Source organism: Dendrobates tinctorius, unplaced genomic scaffold (assembly GCF_039654945.1).
Source record: "Dendrobates tinctorius isolate UK_male_01 unplaced genomic scaffold, ASM3965494v1 ptg000194l, whole genome shotgun sequence".
Taxonomy (NCBI): Eukaryota; Metazoa; Chordata; class Amphibia; order Anura; family Dendrobatidae; genus Dendrobates; species Dendrobates tinctorius.
This window is the reverse complement of record NW_027361861.1, coordinates 140,713-162,550: the sequence shown is the minus strand read 5'-3', so window position 1 is coordinate 162,550 and position 21,838 is coordinate 140,713. Positions and strand designations below refer to the sequence as shown.

Below are 21,838 nucleotides of genomic sequence, written 5' to 3'. Positions count from 1 at the left end.
CCAGATGCGGTAGGCCTCCTGAATAGTTAGATGGATCCATCTGGCTATGGTCGATTTTGAGGCTGTGAGTCCCTTCCTGCGCCCTTCGGGGAGCACGAACAGCGTGTCCATCTGACGAAAGGGCGCCGTTCGCGCCACGTACCTTCTGAGAGCTCTCACCAAGTCTAAAGTATGAAGAGCCTTTTCCACGCGATGTACCGGCGCTGGACAAAACGAGGGCAAGACAATATCTTCATTAACGTGGAAGGAGGACACGACCTTTGGCAGAAAGGGGGGAGCTGGTCTGAGCACCACCTTATCCTTGTGGAAGGTGAGAAACGGTGCTCGGCAGGACAAGGCCACCAACTCAGAGACTCGCCAAATGGAAGTTATGGCTACCAAAAATACTACCTTCCGGGAAAGGTACGACAAAGGAACATCCTGAAGTGGTTCGAAAGGAGCTTCCTGCAGAACACTCAGGACCAGACTAAGGTCCCAGGTGTCCAGGGGCGCCCTATAGGGAGGTACCAAGTGGGAGACTCCCTGGATGAAAGTCCTCATCTGCATATTGGTAGCAATTCTTCACTGGAACAGAACGGACAACAACGATATGTGTCTCCTAAGGGAGCTCGGGGCCAAACAATTGGCCGAATGAAGGCTAGGATGATGGGAATTGAAAATGTCAGTCGAGAAAAACCACGGTCTCAACACCAAGTGAAGAAGACCTTCCAGGTATGGTGGTAAATTCTCGCCGAGGTAGCCTTCCGGGCACTAATCATTGTAGCTACCACATTGCGGCTGAGCCCAGCCTGGGTCAGAATCCAAGATTCATCGGCCATGCCATCAAACACAGGGCCCCTGAGTTCGGGTGGAAGATCGTGCCCTGGGACAGTAGGTCTGGAAGTCGCCAAGGGACATCGGCGAGCAATTGCACTAGATCTGCGTACCATGCTCGGTGGGGCCAGTGTGGAGCCAGCAGAAATCGCTGGAACCCCTTCTGTTTTCATCTTCTTGATGACCCTCGGGAGCAGCGGTAGCGGAGGAAACAAGTATGGAAGGCGAATCTGGTTCCATGGCAGAACCAACGCATCCACTGCGATCGCTCGTGGGTCCCAAGCCCGAGTGACGAACATGGGCACCTTGGCGTTCACCCTGGAGGACATCAGATCCACATCCGGTGTTCCCCACCATTAGCAAATCTGCTGGAAGACCTCGGGGTGCAGAGACCATTCCCCCGACGCGACACCCTGCCGGCTGAGGAAGTCCGCCGCCCAATTCTGCACACGCCCGGGATATGGACCGCCGATATTACCGAATGGTTCCTCTCGGCCCAGCGAAGCACGTGTCCTACCTCGCGCATGGTTGCTCTACTGCGCGTGTCCCCTTGATGATTTACGTAAGCCACCGCAGTGGCGCTGTCCGATTGAATTTGGATGGGACGTACTGCTAGAAGGTGCTGAAAATGTTGCAGTGCCAGCCGGACTGCTCGTATTTCCAACAAGTTGATCGAGAGGCGTGCCTCCTGCGTCGACCATCGTCCCTGGATGGTGTGGTGGCGAAAAACTGCTCCCCAGCCGAGGAGGCTGGCGTCAGTTGTGACCACTAGCCAGTGATCTGGGGGAAAGGGTTTCCCCTGCAGAAGGGAGGACCTGCTCGTCCACTACTCCAGTGACTGTCTGACCTGCGAGGATAGCCGGCACTGATGATCGAGTGTGAACGGGTTCTTGTCCCAGGCTGACAAGAGGGTGTGCTGTAGGGGGCGAAGATGAAATTGGGCAAACGGAATTGCTTCCATTGCTGCCACCATCCTCCCTAGCACTCTCATCCCAAACCGAATGGTGTGCGGGACTGGCTGCAGAAGCTTCTGGACTCCTTGCCAGAGCGCTAGAGACTTGTCCTGAGGGAGAATTACCAACCTTCGGAAGGTATCGAAAATCATCCCTAAAAAGAAATCCTCTGTGCTGGGACAATGGATGATTTTTTAATGTTGACCAACCACCCTAAGCTGGAGAGGGTATCCAGCGTGATGTTGACATTTTCTTTGCATGCCCGAAACGAGGGGCCCTTCACCAAGAGGTCATCTAAGTATGGTAAGACGACTATGCCTCGAGAGTGTAAAACAGTCATCACGACTGCCATCACCTTTGTGAACACTCTGGGAGCGGTGGCGAGCCCGAAGGGCACTGCTGCAAATTGGAAATGTCGGCCATTGATGGCGAACCGCAGAAACTTTTGATGTGGCGGAAAAATAGGGACGTGCAGGTAGGCATCCTGGATGTTGATCGAGGCCAAGTATTCCCCTTGGCCCATGGCCGCTATCACTGAACGGAGAGATTCCATTCGGAAATGCTTGATCCTGATGAACTTGTTCAGGAGCTTCAGGTCCAAAACCAGCCTGACTGTTCCGTCCTTTTTGGGGACCGCGAACAGATTGGAATAAAAACCCTGTCCTTTCTCGTGCTCTGATACGGGGACAATGACTCCGTTGCGCTGGAGTCGATGGCCCCTAGCAACGCCCTTGCCCGGGGTTCCACTTTGGTGAGCAGAGACAGAAAAAAAAAAAAAAAAAATCGCTTTGGGGGAAACTTTAAAAACTTTATCTTGTATCCTGCAGACACCAGTTCCGCCACCCACGAGTCACGTGCTATCGGCCGCCTACTCTGCCGATGTCGCCTAAAAAGTGCTCTGAGTCATTTGGCTGAGGGTTTCTGGGCCCTGGCTCCCCTTGCCCTGGGCTGGCGAGTACGCATTCTCCCCAATGGGTTGGCTCTATATGAGACCTGTCGCTCCCTATCCTGGTTGGAACGACCAGGAGCGGCAGAGCTTGCTGCTGTCGTCCACCCGGGGTTGCGAAAGGCCTGAAACCGTGCCTGAGCTAGGCGAAACGGCTGCCTGGCCCTTTGTTGCGGGAGGAAGCTACTTTTTCCCCCCGTAGCATCGGAAATGAGTTGGTCTAATTTCTCCCCGAACAAGCGGCCACCCTGATAAGGCAGGGAAGTTAACGACTTCTTGGAAACAGAATCGGCACGCCATGTCCTTAACCCTAGGGCCCTCCTAATGGCTACCGCATTCACGGCTGCGAGTGCCGCACAATTGGCCGCATCCAAGGAAGCATTGATTAAGTAGTCACCAGCCATAGCGATTTGACTCACGATCTCTGATACCTCTGAAGTCAGGTCTCTATCCTGCAAGACCCTGTTCAATGACTGACCATGACATCATAGCCTTGGCTACCCATGTTGCCGCAAACGAGGGAGAGAGTGCTGATCCTGATGCTTCAAAAACTGAGTGAGCCAAACTCTCTATGAGCCGATCAGTGGGGTCCTTGATAGATGAACCACTAGGTACAGATAACACGGATTTCGAGGCCAAGCGTGACACTGGTGGATCCACCACTGGGGATTCTGCCCATCTTTTACAGAGCTCGGGGGCAAACGGATATCTCAACTATCGTCTTCTGGCCCGAGAAACGCCTATCCGGCCGTTCCCTGTGACGCTGCACTATGTCCTCAAACTCTGGATGAGAGCCAAACACTCTATGCGGTCGCTTAGTCCGCTTCAAGGATACCTTATGGCCTGACGTCATCCTCAACCTCCAGAGTCTGATTAACAGCATCGATGAGGCTGTCATATTGTTTCCCGACACCCCGGGGTATCTAGGTCCAGCGGCTCGTCTGAGTCATAATCTGAACTCTGCCCGTTCCCGACAACTGGTGAAGGCGAGCGTGATGCCGAGGCACCGGATGGGCCAGGAGACGCCCTGTGGGTTCGTTCCCTTTGCGCCTGCCTGGAATGAGAGTGGCCCCTGCAGGCCGGAGGCTCTTGCGAGGTGGAGGACCCCTCCCAGATCAGCGAGGCACTATCCTTGCCCCTATCCGGGGCATGAAGAGGCTCGATCGCCTTTGTAAGCGATGCCATAGACTGCGATAGCAATAAGACCCATTCTGGAGGATTTAAATCCCTGGGCTCGGTCGCAGGGGAGGGCTCCTGGGCGCGTTCGGAGTCGCAGGCCTCGCAAAGTTTATTGCTCTGCGCCCGCGGAAATGAGGCGACGCATGCAGCGTATAGGAATGTGTGCGTCTTCCCTTTCCCAGCCATATTAAATCCGCCCGGCCTCAATGCTGCCCTGCTAGCGGTTGAGGGGAGGAGGGAGCAACTTTGCTGCATGTCCTCTCACAATCGGGACCGCACTTACCCGGTCCGGTGTCCCCCACACGTCCTCCCCTGCTGCACCGTCCTGCTGAGGGTGGGCAGACCGCTATTTCCTGGTCGCGGCCTACCCTGAAGCAAAGCCGGGGCCTCAATTTATCCGGCGTCCCCCAGCTCCGGAGGGTGGGCCGCCGGAAGTGACGTCACGCCGGGAGGGCGGGATTCCTGATGTCCACCCGCGACGGGGGTGGCGGCGGGCAGGCAGGGAGCCATATACCAAGGCCGGGGCCGGCGTCCTTCCGGCGCCAGGCACGGCGCGCTCTCCTGCCCCGCTCCACCGCCACCACAAGGAGGACTGCCGGGGACGGAGGCCGGGAAAGGGAAGGAAAGAGGAAGGGGCCTATGCCCTCTGCTGATCGCCTGAAGATAAGGGCTCCAGCCCTCTGGACGCCACAGGGCCCTCCCTGGCCATCCCTCTCCATACTGTCTGGCTCCGCGTCCTCGTATCAGGTAGAGGGGAAAGGGGGGTGAATCCGGGACGGTGCAGGCACCCTAGCTCCGTCCTCCTTCCAGGGCTGAGGAGAGGGACCGTCCGCCGCCTTGCTGCACCGCCGTCAAGCGTTGGTGGAGCAGTGGGGGCCGCACAGACTAGTCTTGTGCCTCTGTACAAGCCCATGGTTTCTGTACCTAGGGGTGGACATGGCTAAGTCCGGCATCATGTCCCATGCGGGAAAGGATACGGGGAGACGATACTCAACATGTGCTCGCCCGTTATTGGTTTGGGGAGATCGGACCCTTTCAATAGGGACCGTCGCCCCTGTCTTATCTTCATGGGAAAAGGAAAAGAAAAAAAAAGAAAAGTCTGGAGAAACCCAGACATGTGTGCCTTCAAAGACACTAAGCAAAAAACTGGTTTCCGCCCGCAATCGGGGTGAGGGTGTATGCGGCGGCGGAGGAGCTAACCTTGTGTTGTTTACTTAGTGTCAGTCTCCAGATGGCGGTAGCATACACCCACAGTACCTGTGTCCCCCAATGAGACGAAGGAGAAAAATTCTGTGCGGGCGCTTCACTCGCTTAAATGCCACTTTATGCCCCGTAGCCGCTGCGGGATAATCCTCAATCCCCAGGGTCAGACTGACGGCTTCTATGAGGCTGTCCACTGTTTCACGTGACCCTGGAGTGTCCAGGTCAGGGGGCTCGTCTGGGTCGCAATCTGAGGTCTGCTCGCTATCAACCACTAGTGATGGGGAGCGAGAAGCAGAGCTTACGGATGCCAAGGCACCGGATGGACTGGGTGACACCGTGTGGATTCGTTTCCTCCAGGTCTGCCTGGAGTCAGAGCGGCCCCTGCAGGCCGGAGGCTTTTGTGAGGTGGAGGTTCCCTTTAAGGCCAGCGAGCCATCGTCCCTGCCCCTATCTGGGGCTTGAAGGGACTCTATTGCTCTCGTAAGCGACGCCATAGACTGTGACAGTGATCGGGCCCACAACGGGGGATTTGACACATTGGTCGCGGTCGCAGGGGAGGGCTCCTGGGCGCGTTCAGATTCGCAGGTTTCACATAATCTCTTGCTTTGCGCCCGCGGAAACGCAGCCCGACAAGGCTGGGACCCTAGGAGGTACCGACCATGCTATTTTAGAATTTTGGATAACTAGATGAGGAAGACTTGTGAAGACTCAGACGTCAAGGTTAGATTTCAGAAAGGCAGATTTTAAGGGATTCAGAAAGAGAATTGGAGGGATGCAATGGCTGGAAATCCTTAAAGACAAAAATGTCCAGGAAGGATGGGAAATCTTGAAAAATGAAAATCTCAAAGCACAATTGTTAACAATTCGGAAAAGAGGGAAGAATAGGAAGCATTTAAGGAAACCAGGATGGATGAACACAGAACTGAAGCACATGCTAAAAAGGAAGAAAAATGTTTATAAAATGGAAAGAGGGAGGCATATCTAAAGAAGAACATAATGCTGTCTGCAGAACCTGCAGGGCACAAATCAGATTAAGTAAAGCTGACAATGAATTGAGGCTTGTAAGAGACGTCAAAAGCAATAATAAAGGATTTTGGGGATATGTCAAAAGTAAAAGAAAAGTCAAAGATGCTATAGGATTTTTACAGGATGAAAATGATGAAATGGTAAGACAGGATGTTGAGAAGGCCGAACTTTTAAATTCCTATTTTGTATCTGTTTTCTCTCAGAAAGGAAATGTAACATCAACTGTTCTTCGCTGCCCTATTAAGGGAATAGAAGAATCCAGGATATCTATAAACAGAAAAATAGTGAGGAAACACTTAGCTAACCTAAAAGAATTCAAGTCTCCAGGTCCAGATGAATTACACCCCAGAGTACTGAAGGAGATAGCAGAAGAAATTTTTGAACCCATCTCCATAATCTTTGAAAATTCTTGGAGAACAGGAGAAGTCCCAGAAGACTGGAGAAGAGCAAATGTTGTCCGCAAATGTTGTCCCCATCTTCAAAAAGGGGAAGAAGGTGGACCCAGGCAACTATAGGCCGGTGAGTCTGACTTCTATACCAGGAAAGATCTTTGAACAAATTATTAAACAACATGTATGTCAGTACCTGGATAAGAATGAATTGATTAAACAAAGTCAGCATGGGTTTGTAACTAATAAGTCATGTCAGACTAACTTAATTTTCTTCCATGACGGAATCACTGATTGGGTGGATCAAGGAAATGCTGTAGATATAGTATATCTTGACTTCAGCAAAGCATTTGACAAAGTATCTCACACAATCCTTATTGAAAAAATGACTAGGTATGGAATGGACAAGGCAACTGTTAGGTGGATTCATAACTGGCTTAGTGATCGGACCCAAAGAGTGGTCGTAAATGGCTGCACATCCAGTTGGAAGAATGTCTCAAGTGGGGTACCACAGGGCTCTGTCCTGGGCCCTGTATTGTTCAACATCTTTATCAACGATTTAGATGAAGGAATTGAGGGTAAACTGATTAAATTTGCTGATGACACAAAGCTAGGAGGGATAGCTAATACTAGAGAAGAGAGAGGATTCAAAAAGATATAAATAAACTGGAGCAGTGGGCAGCAACTAATAGAATGGTTTTTAACAGGGAAAAATGCAAAGTACTACATCTGGGCAATAAAAATGAAAAAAAGCATATACAGAATGGGAGGAATAGGGCTAAGCAACAGCACATATGAAAAAGACTTGGGTATACTAATAGATCACAGACTGAATATGAGTCAGTCAACAGTGTGAAGCAGTAGCAAAAAAGGCAAATGCAATTCTAGGATGTATTAACAGAAGCATACAGTCTAGATCACGTGAAGTCATTATTGTCCTCTACTCTTTGGTCAGACCTCATCTGGAATACTGTGTCCAGTTTTGGGCACCACATTTTAAAAAAGACATCAACAAACTGGAGCAAGTTCAGAAAAGAGCGACCAGAATGGTGACCGGTCTGCAAAGCCAGTCTTATGAGGAAAGGTTGCAGGATTTGGGAATGTTTAGTTTGCAAAAGACTGAGAGGAGGCTTAATAGCTGTCCACAAATATCTAAAGGGCTGTCACATTGTAGAAGGATCATCTTTATTCTCATTTGCACAAGGAAAGGCTAGAAGCAATGGGATGAAACTGAATGGGAGGAGACACAGATTAGATATGAGAAAAAACTTTTTGATAGAGTGATCATTGAGTGAAACAGGCTGCCACGAGAAGTGGTGAGTTCTCCTTCAACGTAAGTCTTCAAACAGAGACTAGACAGACATCTTACTGGGATGATTTAGCGAATCCTGCTTTGAGCAGGGGGTTGGACCAGATGGCCCAGGAGGTCCCTTCCAACTCTACGATTCTATGATTCTAAGAGATGCATGCAGCGTAAAAGAACGTGAGCGTCTTTGCCTTTTCGGACATACTGTATCTGTCCGCTGCTGGGGATGTGGGGAGGAGGTAGCACCTCGTTTTCCCTGTAGCATGGCCTCTCGGGCAGCACTTACCCCAGTCTTGCGCCCCCCCCCCCCCCCCCGTCCTGGCTGCTTCCTTCAAATCGCGCGCCACCAGCTGGGGGAGTGAGCCAGCATGTAAAAACACTCTAGGGGCGGTGCTTCCGTTCTGCGGCCTAGCCGCGCTCTGAAGCCGGGGCCTAAATTTCTTCGTCGCTGGAAGTGACGCACAGCTCCAGGGGCGGGACTTCCAGCCGCGGCTGCAGCAGTGTCCTCAATTTTTCCCCTACCCGACGGAGGGGGGGGGGGGGCGGTACACAAAAAATATGGCGCCACTAACTGCGCGGTGCCGCCTGATGGATCCAGCCACCCTCAGCCTTGCATGGCCGGTGGCTTCCGCCGGCTGGGGGCTCCAGCCCTGAGATCTTCGCAGGAGTCCTCCCAGACCCTCTCCTCACCGAAGATACTCTTCAGCCTGAACGCAGGTATGTGAGGGGGCCTTGATAAAATAGGACAGTGCAGGCACCCTAGATCCATCTAACCCCTTCAGGGGGTGAGGAGAAGGACCGTCCGCCACCTTGCAGCACCGCAGTCTAAGCATTGGTGGAGCAGTAGGGGCCGCACAGACTAGTCTTGTGCCTCTGTACAGCCCATGGTTTCAATACCTAGGGGTGGTCAGAGCTATGTCCGGCATTGTGTCCCACGACGCGGGAGAGGATACGTGGAGGGACACTCGCATGTGCTCGCCCGTTGTTGGTTTGGGGAAATTGGACCCTTTCAATAGGATCCGTTGCCCCTGTCACATCTTCATGGAAAACGACGAAAAAAGTCTGGAGAAAAAACCAGACGTGTGCCTCCATGGACACTAAGCAAAAAACTGATTTCCGCCCGCAATAGGGGTGAGTTTGTATACGGCGGAGGAGGAGCTAACCTCTTTTTTTCCACTTAGTGTCAGCCTCCTAACGGCAGAAGCATACACCCACAGTATCTGTGTCCTCCAATGAGGAGAAGGAGAAATAAGTTTTCATGTATCCTTTAATAAGATGTGTAGTAGAGGGCTTACAAGGACACTAAACTTCAGAAAGGCAAATTTCCAACGGATGAGAGATGATCTTGGTGCAATCAACTGGGACGATATCCTGAGACATAAAAATACACAAAGAAAATGGGAGACGTTTATTAGCATACGGTATATACCTGTGCACAATGTATACCGTATGGGAATAAACATGCTAGAAATAGGAGGAAACCACTATGGTTAAATAGAGCTGTAAGAGGAGCAATAAGTCACAAAAATAAAGCATTTAGAGAATTAAAGCAAGTAGGTAGTGGTGAGGCATTAAATAAATACAGAAGATTAAATAAATTCTGTAAAAAGCAAATCAAGACAGCTAAGATTGAGACAGAGAGACTCATTGCCAGAGAAAGTAAAAATACTTCACGCGCGCGCCCGCTCGGCGTTCATCTCTGCTGCGGCTCCAGGCACCCGCTCTCGGTCACGCGCACGCATCCTCCCGCTCTCTCCCTCCAGCGGTGGGCGTCGCTGATGGGCAGGGCTAGGAGACGCATTTCCGGGTGCCAGGATACTTCAGGTGTCCTTGCTATGAGGAGGGCGCCTGATAATCGTGTAGTCTTCCTGCACCCTCTGGCCGCTACAGTACACCTGTAGTTCCCTGCCGCCCTCTGTGTTGTATTTCTTCTGTCTCCAGCCTATCCAGGCTCTGCCTCCCAGTCTTCCCCTGTGTTGGATTCCCTCTGTCTCCAGTCTCTCCAGGCACAGCCTCCCTGCCGTCCTCAGTGTTGTATTTCTTCGGTCTCCAGCCTGTACAGGCTTAGCCTCCCTGCCGTTCCTGTATTACATTTCCTCTGTGTCCTCCGGTCCTTGGCCCGTATCTAAGCCCACCGTCTCCCTAGTCCTCATTTGTCCGTCGAGCCGTCCCTCTTGGTTCCGGCTGTCGCGCCTCCGTCCTCTGTGGTCCTGCCCCAAACGATCCCTGTATAGGGGTCGGTCTTCACCTGGCGTGCTCGGCCCAGGGGCTCCGGATCCGCGATCCAGAGGGTCCACTCTCTGACGTAGTTTGTACCTAAAAACGTCACAGTAAGTTCCGGACTGGACGAAGGAAATGCAGTGGACATGATGTATATGGACTTTTCAAAAGCTTTTGATAAGGTGCCACACAAAAGGTTGATACATAAAATGAGAACAATGGGGATAGGGGAAAATATGTGTAAGTGGGTTAAGAGCTGGCTCAGGGATAGGAAACAAAGGGTGGTTATTAATGGAGCACACTCAGACTGGGTCACGGTTAGCAGTGGGGTAAAACAGGGGTCAGTATTGTGCCCGCTTCATTTTAACATATTTATTAATGACCTTGTAGGGGGCATAGAGAGTAGAATTTCATTATTTGCAGATGACACTCAACTATGCAGGGTAATCAATACAGAGAAGGACAATTTTATATTACAGGAGGATTTATGTAAACTAGAAGCTTGGGCTGATACATGGCAAATGAGCTTTAATGGGGATAAATGTAAGTTCATGCACTTGGGTAGAACGAACAAGATGTATAATTATGTGCTTTTTTGTAAAACACTGGGCAAAACAGTCACTGAAAAGACCTGGGTGTATGGGTGGACAACAAACTCACATTTAGTGGCCAGTGTCAGGCAGCTGCTGCAAAGGCAAATAAAATAATGGGATGCATTAAAAGAGGCATAGATGCTCATGAGAAGAGCATAAATGTACATCTATAAAAGTCACTAGTGCGACCACACTTAGAATACTGTGTACAGTTCTGGTCTCCGGTGTATACAAAAGACATAGCTGAACTAAAGCAGGAGCAGAGAAGAGCGACCAAGGTTATTAGGGAACTAGGGGGTCTGCAATACCAAGACAGGTTATTACACGTGGGGTTATTAAGTTTGGAGAATCGAAGGCTTAGGGGTGATCTTATTACAATGTATAAATATATGCGGGGACAGAACAAAGACCTTTTTAATGATCTTTTTACTCTTAGACCTGTGACGGGGACAAGGGGGCATCCTCTACGTCTGGAGGAAAGAAGGTTTAAGCATACTCACAGACGCGGATTCTTTACTGTAAGAGCAGTGAGACTATGGAAGTCTCTGCCATATGATGTTGTAATGAGTGACTCCATACTAAAATTTAAGAAGGGACTGGATGCCTTTCTTGAAAAGTATAATATTACAGGGTATATACACTAGTTTCCTTGATATTGCGTTGATCCAGGGAGTTAGTCTGATTGCCATATGTGGAGTCGGGAAGGAATTTTTTTCCCCAATGTGAAGCTTACTGTTTGCCACATGGGTTTTTTGCCTTCCTCTGGATCAACGTGTTAGGGCAAGTTAGGATAGGATATGGGTTGAACTAGATGGACTTAAAGTCTTCCTTCAACCTTAATAACTATGTTACTATGTTATACAGGCATCAATTCTGATAAGGATTTTCAAAGTAAGTACACCAGCCTCATCAAGTCTAAAGATTTTTTTTATTAATAGATGCAGTTTGTATTGTCAAATGTATTAACAGATCTCCTTTAAAAAAAAAATAACATGTAAATCAAATTAGTGAACAGGAACCACAGCCTTATCAAATGTATATCAGTAGTGAAGAGAGATTAATCATCAAGCCCAAATGCATGAACTAAGTCACTCCTAGGATTGTGCAGCACCTCCTACTAAGGCTAGTTTCACATTTGCGTTTGGAGGTGCAGCGGACGCTGGACGTGAAGCTCCTCCCCCTGCCGCGCTCCTCCCCTGCCGTCGTTTTGACGGTGCGGCAACCGCACCAAAATGCAACACGTTGTGTTTGGCGCAGGTTGCCGCACCGTCAAAACGACGCATGTGGCGGCAAACGCATACCTGCACAAGACCTTAGTACCCAATGCTAAAGATAGGGTACGCAGGCCGCATGCAGCGGCTTGCGACCATAGGCGGAGCTGAACGGAGGAGGCGCGGCAAGGGGCGGAGCTTCATGGGGCGCGTCCGCTGCACCTCCAAACGCAAATGTGAAACTAGCCTAACGGGTCACAAACACACACAGGGTCCTTGTGCCTAATGAGAAATTCAACCCTGGGCACATGTTTGATAGGCTAGACCGGCCATACAGGCATAGTCTACAGCCCACGTTGATACAAGGTAATAAAACGTTGCAAAACATTCCAACAGTTTTTGGTACAGAAGTTCACCATTGTGCTGCAGCAACACTAAAATATCAGACCCATTACACTACTGTTACATAGCTGCAATATGAAGAATTAAAGGGTAATTCACACAATTGCATTATTTTTTAGAAAGCACAGTGTGCACTTACTGGTAATCCACAGTCTAAGCACAACACAAAGTTTCTGTCATGTACCTTTCTTCTCTTTTTCATCTTGATCTGACAATATGTGCATCCAGCTTCACAAAAGAGAATAGGATTGCCCATTCTGCTGCTAAGACTACATTTCCAAGGAGCACTTGACTTCTGCCCCATGCTGTAGACCCCTGTCACCTCTCCTGTGGGCTCCTGACCAGGCACACCTCTCCGAGCCATCAGCAAACTAATCTAAGAGTAGAAATCCCTTGATGTTTCTGTGCACTTTCTGCTCTTGTACATTATCCTGGCTGAACGATTTTATCTTCTGCCATATACATCAGTATAGCTGCAGTGTGGTTTTACATCATTGTTATAAATAGCTGGGCATAGCAGAGATCAAATCTTCTTCAGTCCTAGGTTGTGCAGTGTTGAGTTTGTTGCCTGCTCCAGAGACTTTAGTGATATATGCCCTATCATATGCATCAACAGAACATAATTTGGAGTTTGGCATCACTGATGTTGCAGCAGCAGTCAACAAACAACTCAACTCCTCTCAGCCCCTCTATATGCAGCTTTATCCTGCAGTATATCACTACCCTCAGCCCCTCTATACACTATCTTGCGGTATATTGCTCCTCTCATTTCCTCTATGCATAGCCCCATCCTGCAGTATAATACTCCTGTGTTGCCCTCTTTACACAGCTCCATCCTCCTTAATAATATACCTTTTAGCTCCTCTATACATATCCCCATCCTGTAGATAGAACATGCCTTGTATCAGCCCCCTCTATGTACAGCACGATCGTGCAGTATAATACTCCTTTTAGCCCCTCTAAGCACAGCTTCATCCTGCAGAATAATACTCCTTTTAGCCCCTCTATTTACAGCTCCATCCTTCCACTACATTATTCTTCTCATCTCCATCCTGCAGTACATAGCTACTCCTAATTATCAGAACATATGCACACTGCTGCTTTCTCTGCAGCGCAGCCACCTCTGCACTGTAATGAAGGAGGTTTCGCTCCTTTATGTGACATCATCCCTCAGAAGAGCAGCTCCGTTCTCGAAACGACCCAATACAGACCCATGTTGGCAGGAAACCAACTGAGAGTCTACAAGGCGCATGATCAACCAGGTCAATTGCAAAACAACTGGAGGGTAAAGAGAGCCTGGAGGGCCATCCTTTGGGGCGACATATATGCAAATTGTGCAGATTTAAAACTGAGTTATACTGCCACAAATTAATGAAACAAAACATTTCTCAAACTTTTTTTTTCAGGCTTCCTGCCATTCTGGTGTAGCATTAGCAGGTCAGTGAGAAATAACACTCAGCCTTCCACCGTTACTTTTTCACAATTTTTACCACCTTCACCGTTATACAAGCTCATTCGAAAACTAGACAATAAAACAAGATAGTGGGTTATTTTACCTTGAAGTTTCTTGAGAACGGCCACCTCCATCTTCAGTACTTGTTTTGGCTGTTGGGCAGATTCCACTTTGAGAGCGACGTTCTCCCTTGTTAGCAGATCCAGGGCATCGTAGATTTCTCCAAAGCCACCACCTCCAATTTTTCTTAGCTGTTGACAAATACCAAGATCATGGTCAGTTGAAGAGAAAAAAAAAAAGACATGCATTCCTATACTTTTCTTATAAAGAGGATCTGTCAACTCTCCTGACATGTCACATACTCCATAAAAAAAAAAAAAAAAAAAATTCTGGGAGGATCTTTCCCTAGAAGTTTTCAACGTAAGATTCCTCCATTATTATTCCTCTGACAAATGTGTAATTACATTGACAGATTGTCGTTTCCAATTGTGTTAATAAGGAAAGACTGGTCCATCTGGGGAAACGGGATGGGGAGAAGCCGCCGGGGACTGACCTCGAACCAAGTTATCCCAGACGCATAATCCCCGATTCCTTACACTCTGAATTTTTTTTACTTTGTGCCTTCAAGTTAACCAATTATGGGTTTTTTGACAATTTTTCCTATTTAGTTGTTTTAGACTAATTCAAAATGTGTGTATTAAAACCACTGCTAACAGTAATGTGCAATTGGACTTGCGTACTCCACTAGAAGAGTTCAAAATCGGTATAGTCCGCTGCACAAAAATAAAATTCAAGAGCAACATTTTAAAAAAAATTGGACTTTTTGCCATAAAAAAGTGCAAAAAAAGAAATTATAATTTTGCACAAAATTCATCAACCTCTTTTTTTTTTTCGAATTTAGAGAAAAAAATTGGCAATGACAATGCCACAAAAACAAATCTTTTCCAGCAGCACACCAGTGGTTCTTGTTTTTTCTTTTACACCATACAGCACTTCTTGTGGATGCCATCGTGCATACCAGCACAAACAGGAGCAGCACCTGGTCCGCACTTTACAATTTTTAGGACTGTGTTGTGCCCGTTATAAGCACATATCGCCAAGGTGTTACATTCCTTACCCAAACCCCTAAACCATGGATCGCCACCACTTTTTTGTCTATATTCTTTAGATACAGCTCGAATAGCACAACCAATGCCAGATACAACTTCACTGTGGCTCTGCAGCGTGATTTAAGGGGCAGACTGTGACCCCAAGTTCACACTTCAAACTAATCACATAGCCTTGTAAGAGATGGAACTGCAATAAAAACGGTTTTCTTTTTTATTAGTTCCTACATTGCCAGTTCCCCCAAAAAACTTTATTTAAATTTGCAAATGAACGTGCTCAGTGCACCCTAGGTGTGGCTAGATGCCACAGTGAACCATTCCACCCACTTATTTAGATTACTGCCACACTTTCTAGGTTGATTGACAGCGTTGGCTTACCCAGAGGCAGCACTGTCTAAAGATGAACTTCTATTATGTGACCACTGTCTCTATGCAAGAGAGATCACAATAATCACTCTCTCCTTGCAGTTGACATCACTACACATCTATACCAAAGCGATGTCAGCAGCGAGGAGGGAGCGATGCATGATCAGAAAAAAGTATTGAAGAAGCACAAGAAGTTGCAGAGTAGAAAAGCATTGTCAGACACAAGATTCTTCTGTGCAAATTGATTACTTTCTTGGAAGAGAGAACACGCATCACTCTCTCCTCCCTGTTAGCATCGCTCACAGATAAGCTACAGGCAAAAGGAATAACCATATGCTAGCCAAACAAAGACAATGATGGAAGAGCGGAGGATGGAGGCCACACTGTGAAAGGTCACTTTGGTAATACATATGAAACGTGAAACTCTGAATTTTACATGCAGGTACAGCCCGACTTAAAAAAAAAACAACTATATACCAGGAAGAGCCTATATAGATACTCAATATATATTAACACCTGGATAATAATAATCTTTATTTTTATATAGCGCTAACATATTCCGCAGCGCTTTACAGTTTGCACATATTTTCATCACTGTCCCTGATGGGGCTCACAATCTAAATTCCCTATCGGTATGTTTTTGGAGTGTGGGAGGAAACCGGAGTGTGCCCGGAGGAAACCCACGCAAACACGGGGAGAACATACAAAACTCCTTGCAGATGTTGTCCTTGGTGGACAACCTTGGTGGACAACCAAGTGCTGCAGGCTGCAGCACTAACCACTGAGCTACCATGCTGCCCTGGATAAAAGTTTACATGTGAAGAACCTACAGGTCAATGATATTGCAGATATAAGCACTTGCTCTACTTAGGGGGGGGGGGGGGGGGGTCTTAAAAATTATAAAGTACTTATAGACTATTTTGTAACTTCCACCTGAAAGAAAAATGCTTTAGCAGCTTCTAAGAAGTAGACAAATAAAACGATCATTCAGCCATCATCATTTTAGGGAGTTGCTTTACCCTACAAACATTAAATTATCAGTAATTACATAGTTCAAACAGCAAAAAAAAAAAAGAAGCTTAAATCAGTAAAGTTCAAAAGACATGGCAAAAAAAAAATAAAAGACCTTTTGAAGGATGATTAATCTCGATGTTAACAATGACAAGCATGGAATATGTTACCAAATATTAAAATAACTAAAAACATCAAAGGCTCAATGGTGTTGCGCTGCCAATCTGCATAATGCATCAAAATCATTTTTGACTTTTAAAAACAGTGTATGTCAAGATAAAAAATCTACCTGATGAAAAAAAAAAAAACAGATGCATTAAGAATCTTTTGAAGAAAAAAAGCTCACATCATCCAGACAACTTCTGTCTCGGTCTTCATGGTCCTATGCTTAGGATATCTGTCGCCAGACTGTGAGCTCCTCAGTGTCCCTCATCCCTGCTGACATCTCACACTGCTCACTACAGCTGCACCTGTCAGTCAGGCTGGGTGGGCGCAGACTCAATACACTTGTACTCATGAGCTGTCTCACTTTATAACAGGACTCATGAAAAGCAAATTCTTAAGATTATTACACCATTATGAAATGGATTTTTAAAAAGTACACCAGTTCATTAAGTCTAAGAGCTTTATTTAATAATGCTTGCAGTTTGTAAGGTGGCAATAGATCTTTAAAAAGGGTTGTCCACTACTAGTTGAGTCCCTTCGTGATCTAAAGGTTTGGTCCCGATAAAATAAAAAAAAAAAAAAAAGCTTATACTCCCCTACCGTGCCATCGCTATTCCAGCAGTGCCCGCACTCGCGGTCCCGTGGCTCTCATGCGCATGCTAAGACATGATCCTGGCGCCCAATCAGCTCCAGCACTCGCGGTCCCATGGCTCTCGTGCGGTTGCTGTTACACGTGAGCCTGGAGCTTAATCAGCTCCGGCTTCACCGACCCCGCCTTTGTATGAAATGAACATGAAGTAGTCCGAGCTGCAGCTGATCTCTGACTTCCTATTCATGCTCAATTCGCATGAAGGCAGAGACAGTGATGCCAAGTTCACTTGTCACAACAAGCGCATGAGCGCTCCGGGACTGCGGTTTCCGGCACCGCGGGAACAGCGCCAGCACAGGTGGAGAGTCTAGGCTTTTTTACTTTAATGGGGCCAAGCTTGGGGTATAAGAACAACCTCTTTAATTACTCAAAGTTCATCACAAAATTAGACTGAGTCACTGAACTTTTTCCACTTATTGAGGCATGACATGTAAGCCATGATCAGACATGGCAGATTTACTGCACGATTCATGTGAAAGGGGTTTTATAAAACTCCATACACAAAGCTTTTCCTCTCCTTCAGAGGAAGTTACTGCAAACCCGTGCCGTCCTGTTCAAGAGCTGGATCAGAAACCCACTGAGATCATCCACTGTAAAAATACTTGTTTCTTCCCCTGGAAATACTGATTCACCAAAAAAATGCCTATTTTGCCGCAACAACAAAAAATATTTTTTCATAATGTCATTTAATTTCCTAGGATCTGATATTATTTTAGGAAAAAAAAAAAACAAACTAAAGCCTTGCAAATCAAAAATGTATCAAATATAATAAAGACAGTTGAGTGAAAAAGTGTTTGCCCCCTTCCCGATTTCCTACTCTTTTGCATGTTTGTTACACTTAAAGGTATCAAATCGCCAAAATAAAAATTAAATATTAGACAAAGGTAAACACAAGTAAAACACAAAATGAAGTTTTTAAATTAAGGTCTTTATTATTAGGGGGAAAAGAAATCCAAACGTACAGGGCCCTGTGTGAAAAAGGGATTGGTCTCTCCTGAAAAAATTAATTAATTGTGGTTTATCACATCTTTGGGAAGCGGAGTTCAAATTGTCTAGCCACACCAAGGACTGATTATTGCTGACACACCTGTTCTCAATCAAGAAATCACTTAAATAGGACTGCCTGATGACGTGAAATAGACCAAAAGATTCTCGAAAGCTAGACATCATGCCGCAATCCAAAAATTTTTTGGAACAAATGAGAAACAAAGTAATTGAGATCTATCAGCCTGGAAAAGGTTATAAAGCCATTTCTAAAGCTTTGGCACTCCAGAGAACCACAGTGAGAGCCATTATCCACAAATGGAAAAAACATGTAACCATAGTGAACCTTCCCAGAAGTGGCCGGCCGACCAAAAATTACTCCACGAGTGCAGCGAGAACTCACCCAAGTGGTCACAAAAGACCTCTCAACAACATCCAAAAAACTGCTGGCCTTACTTGCCTCAGTTAAGGTCAGCGTTAATGATTCCACCATAAGACAGACTGGGCAAAAATGGCCTGCATGGCAGAGTTCGAAGGCTAAAACCACTGGTGAGCAATAAGAACATAAAGACTTGTCACAGAAAACATCTTGATGATCTCAAGAAGCTTTTGAAAGGTGTAAATCCCATTACATTTGGAGAAGAAGTAACGCAGCATTTCAGATAAGGAACATCATACCGATAGTAAAATATGCTGGAGGTAGTATGATGGTCTGGGATTATTTTACCGCTTCAGGACCGGGAAAACTTGCCGTGGTAAATGAAACGATGAATTCTTAGTCTAAAAAAAAAAAAAATCCAGAAGGAGAATGTCTGACCATTTGTTCGTTACCTCAAGCTGATGCGCACTTGGGTTATGCAGCAAAACACACCAGCAAGTCCACCTTTGAACGGCTTAAAGGGCATGTCACACTAAGAGATATCGCTAGCAATATCGCTATAACTAGTGACGTTATAGCGATATTGCTAGCGATATCTCTGTGTCTGATACTTACCAGCGACCGGCTCCCCCGCTGGTTATCGCTGATCGCGCGAGAACGTTCAGGACTGTTTCTCGTCGTCAGCTTCCTGTGGCGCTTCCTGCTGTGAGGACGAGCGACGCGTGGAGCCGGGCGGGAGGACGCAGGATCGCCTGGTGTGACAGGTAAGTAGCGATCCCCGTCCCCAGTGATGTCGCTGGTGAGATCTGCCTATGTGGCAGCTCACTAGCGACCACTTAGCGATGTACCAGCGATCCTGACCGCGTCATATCGCTGGTCGGGATCGCTGGTACATCGCTAAGTGTGACAGTACCTTAAGAAAAGCAAAATTAAGACTTGAAGTGGCCTAACCAAAGTCCTGACCTTAATCTGAATGAGATGCAGTGGCATGACCTTAAAAAGGCAGCTCTTGCTTGAAAAACCTCCAGTGTGGCTGAATTACAACAATTCTGCAAAGAGGAGTGAAAAAAAAAAATTCTCCAGAGTGTTGTGAAAAACTCATTACCAGTTATCGCAAATGCTTGATTGCAGCTCCTGCTGCTAAGGGTGGCCCAACCAGATATTAGGTCTAGGGGGCAATCACTTTTTCACACAGGGCCCTGTAGGTTTGGATTTCTTTCTCCATTAATATTAAAGACCTTAATTTAAACACTGCATTTTGTGCTCACTTGTGTTATTTTTGTCTAGTATTTACCGTACATTTGTTTGGTGATCTGAAACATTCAAGTGTGACAAACATGCAAAAGAATAGGAAATCAGGAAAGGGGCAAACACTTTCACACAACTGTAGTGGTATGGTGGGGGTGTCATCGGACTCTATGCTAGACAGTTAGTGTCAATATTTGCAACGAGATGTGAATAAAAAAGATTCAGGCGCACCACTAATCAAAGATAAACCACTGGGTGCAGTAACAGTGGCAATAAATATATTTATTGCCAATATTTGCGACGAGGGTGTAAAATAAAAATAAAAAAAGTCAATTTATTTCAGGAGCCACTAAATATCCCATGTTTATTTCCTAAAGATCAGTAGGGAGTGGTCTGTTATGATTGGGCACCGAGGAGGATAGCAGGCCCAAGCTAAGCCACAGAAAACTAGAGAGGTTGGTAACTAAGCGGATGCAGACCCCTGATCCTGTCCACACAACTATCAGTAGCCGTGGAGCGTGCCTACGATGATCCTAGACTCCTCGGCACAGCCGGAGAGCTAACTAAGCCTAAAGCAAGAAAGGGGAAATCTAAACTGCCCCCGGTTCAGACCCCAAAGGAATAGATAGCCCCCAAACATATATTGTCGGTGAGACAAGATGAAAACACAAACGCAGGCAGAAAAATAGACTGAGCAAACGATGGGGCCCACACTGACTAGATAGGACAAGAAAGGAAAGACACTGTCTGCAATCACGCAAAAAACCCTGCATAAAGTCCAACACGTCTGATGCACAAAAAACACTGAAGTCGCACGACTTCACCCCCACTATATCAGTACTCTGGTATATTCTGAAAGCAACGCAAAAAGAGACCAATATAACAGGGGACAAAACAAACTGGCACATGCAGTAACAGATGGGCGGTGATTCAGCACAGCCCCAGCCGGAGCTGGCTGACCTGCACAAAGCAGAGATAAACAAAACCAGATCAAATGCAAACAGAATAACAAATGATCCACTTAGCTGAACATGCAGGGAAAGAGCAGGAGACATCAGACCTCAGAGGGCACAGGAAGAAAATCACCAGCAGGGATAGTGGGAGTCAGCTGTCTAAAATCCCAATCAGAAACCCCAGATCTCCAATCATCTTCCTCATTATCAGGTGGTAAGCCTCTGTCAATCAGATCAGCTCCACTACCTCCAGTAACCACCAGAGGGAGTCCAGAAAGAGAACTCGCAACCCCTCTGTCAATCTGACCAGCTCCACTACCTTCAGAAATCACCAGAGGGAAGCCAGAGAAAGAATTCACAACAAATACTGAGCACAGAAGAGTGGAATATTTCTATAAATGTCAAGCAGGCAAACCATGAAAAAGAAAATGGAGTCTCCTGAATTGTTTATGACCCCTTCATTTCTCACATTCATTTGCCAATCTCATTTTAAAGATACTTTTTCATTATACGGAACTGTGCAAAATCTATAGGCAGTTGTCGAAAAAAAATGCTGCAAAGTATGACTGTTTTCCAAAATAGAAGTATTAGGGTAAGTCTCCACATTCCAGACTGTCAGCGCTTTGAAAGCAGCGAATACCCGCTCTGCCCAAAGTGCTGCCCCCTTTTGTACGCGTGGGCATTCTGCATGTGTTCACTGAACACATGCAGAATCACCGCATCCTATACATAGAACAGTGCTATTTATCTTGCGGAGACTTGCAAGATAAATAGACATGCTGCGGTCTAGAAAGACGCGCCGGATGTCCGTTTATGCAGGTCTGCCACCTGCGCCTTTGTACGCATAGTGGAGATGGGATTTCATAAAATCACATCCACTATGCTCTAACATCTGGACTCTGCGAATTGGACGCTGCAGCTGTACGCAGCATCCAATCCGCAGCAAATACGCCACATGGAAACATACCCTTGTTCGTTTATTTTTATCAATATTTGGTGTGATCACCCTTTACCTTCAAAATATCAAGTTATCAGCAGGGAGCGCGTTCCAAACATCTTGAAGAACTTTTTTCAGATCTTCTGTGGATGTCCCTTGTGAAAATCCTTCTGTCTCTTCATATAATTCCAGACAGACTGGATGTAGATGATGAGATCAGGGCTCTGTGGGAGCCATATCAACACTCCCAGGACTCCTTGTTCTTCTTTGCACTGGAGATAGTTGTTAATGACATTGGCTGTATGTTTGGGGTCTTTGTTCTGCTGCAGAATAAATTTGGAGTCAT

At 46.8% G+C, this 21,838-nt stretch overlaps 1 protein-coding gene across 3 annotated transcripts in view; it reads right to left on the bottom strand.

Moving 5' to 3' along the window:
* Positions 1-21,838, bottom strand: part of TTBK2 (tau tubulin kinase 2) — a 182,015-nt gene that overhangs the window by 101,824 nt on the left and 58,353 nt on the right. For all 3 annotated transcript variants that reach the window (XM_073552670.1, XM_073552669.1, XM_073552671.1), the window contains one exon: positions 13,798-13,945. In XM_073552670.1, coding sequence (XP_073408771.1) covers positions 13,798-13,945 — 148 coding nt within the window. The remainder of the gene's footprint in view (positions 1-13,797; positions 13,946-21,838) is intronic.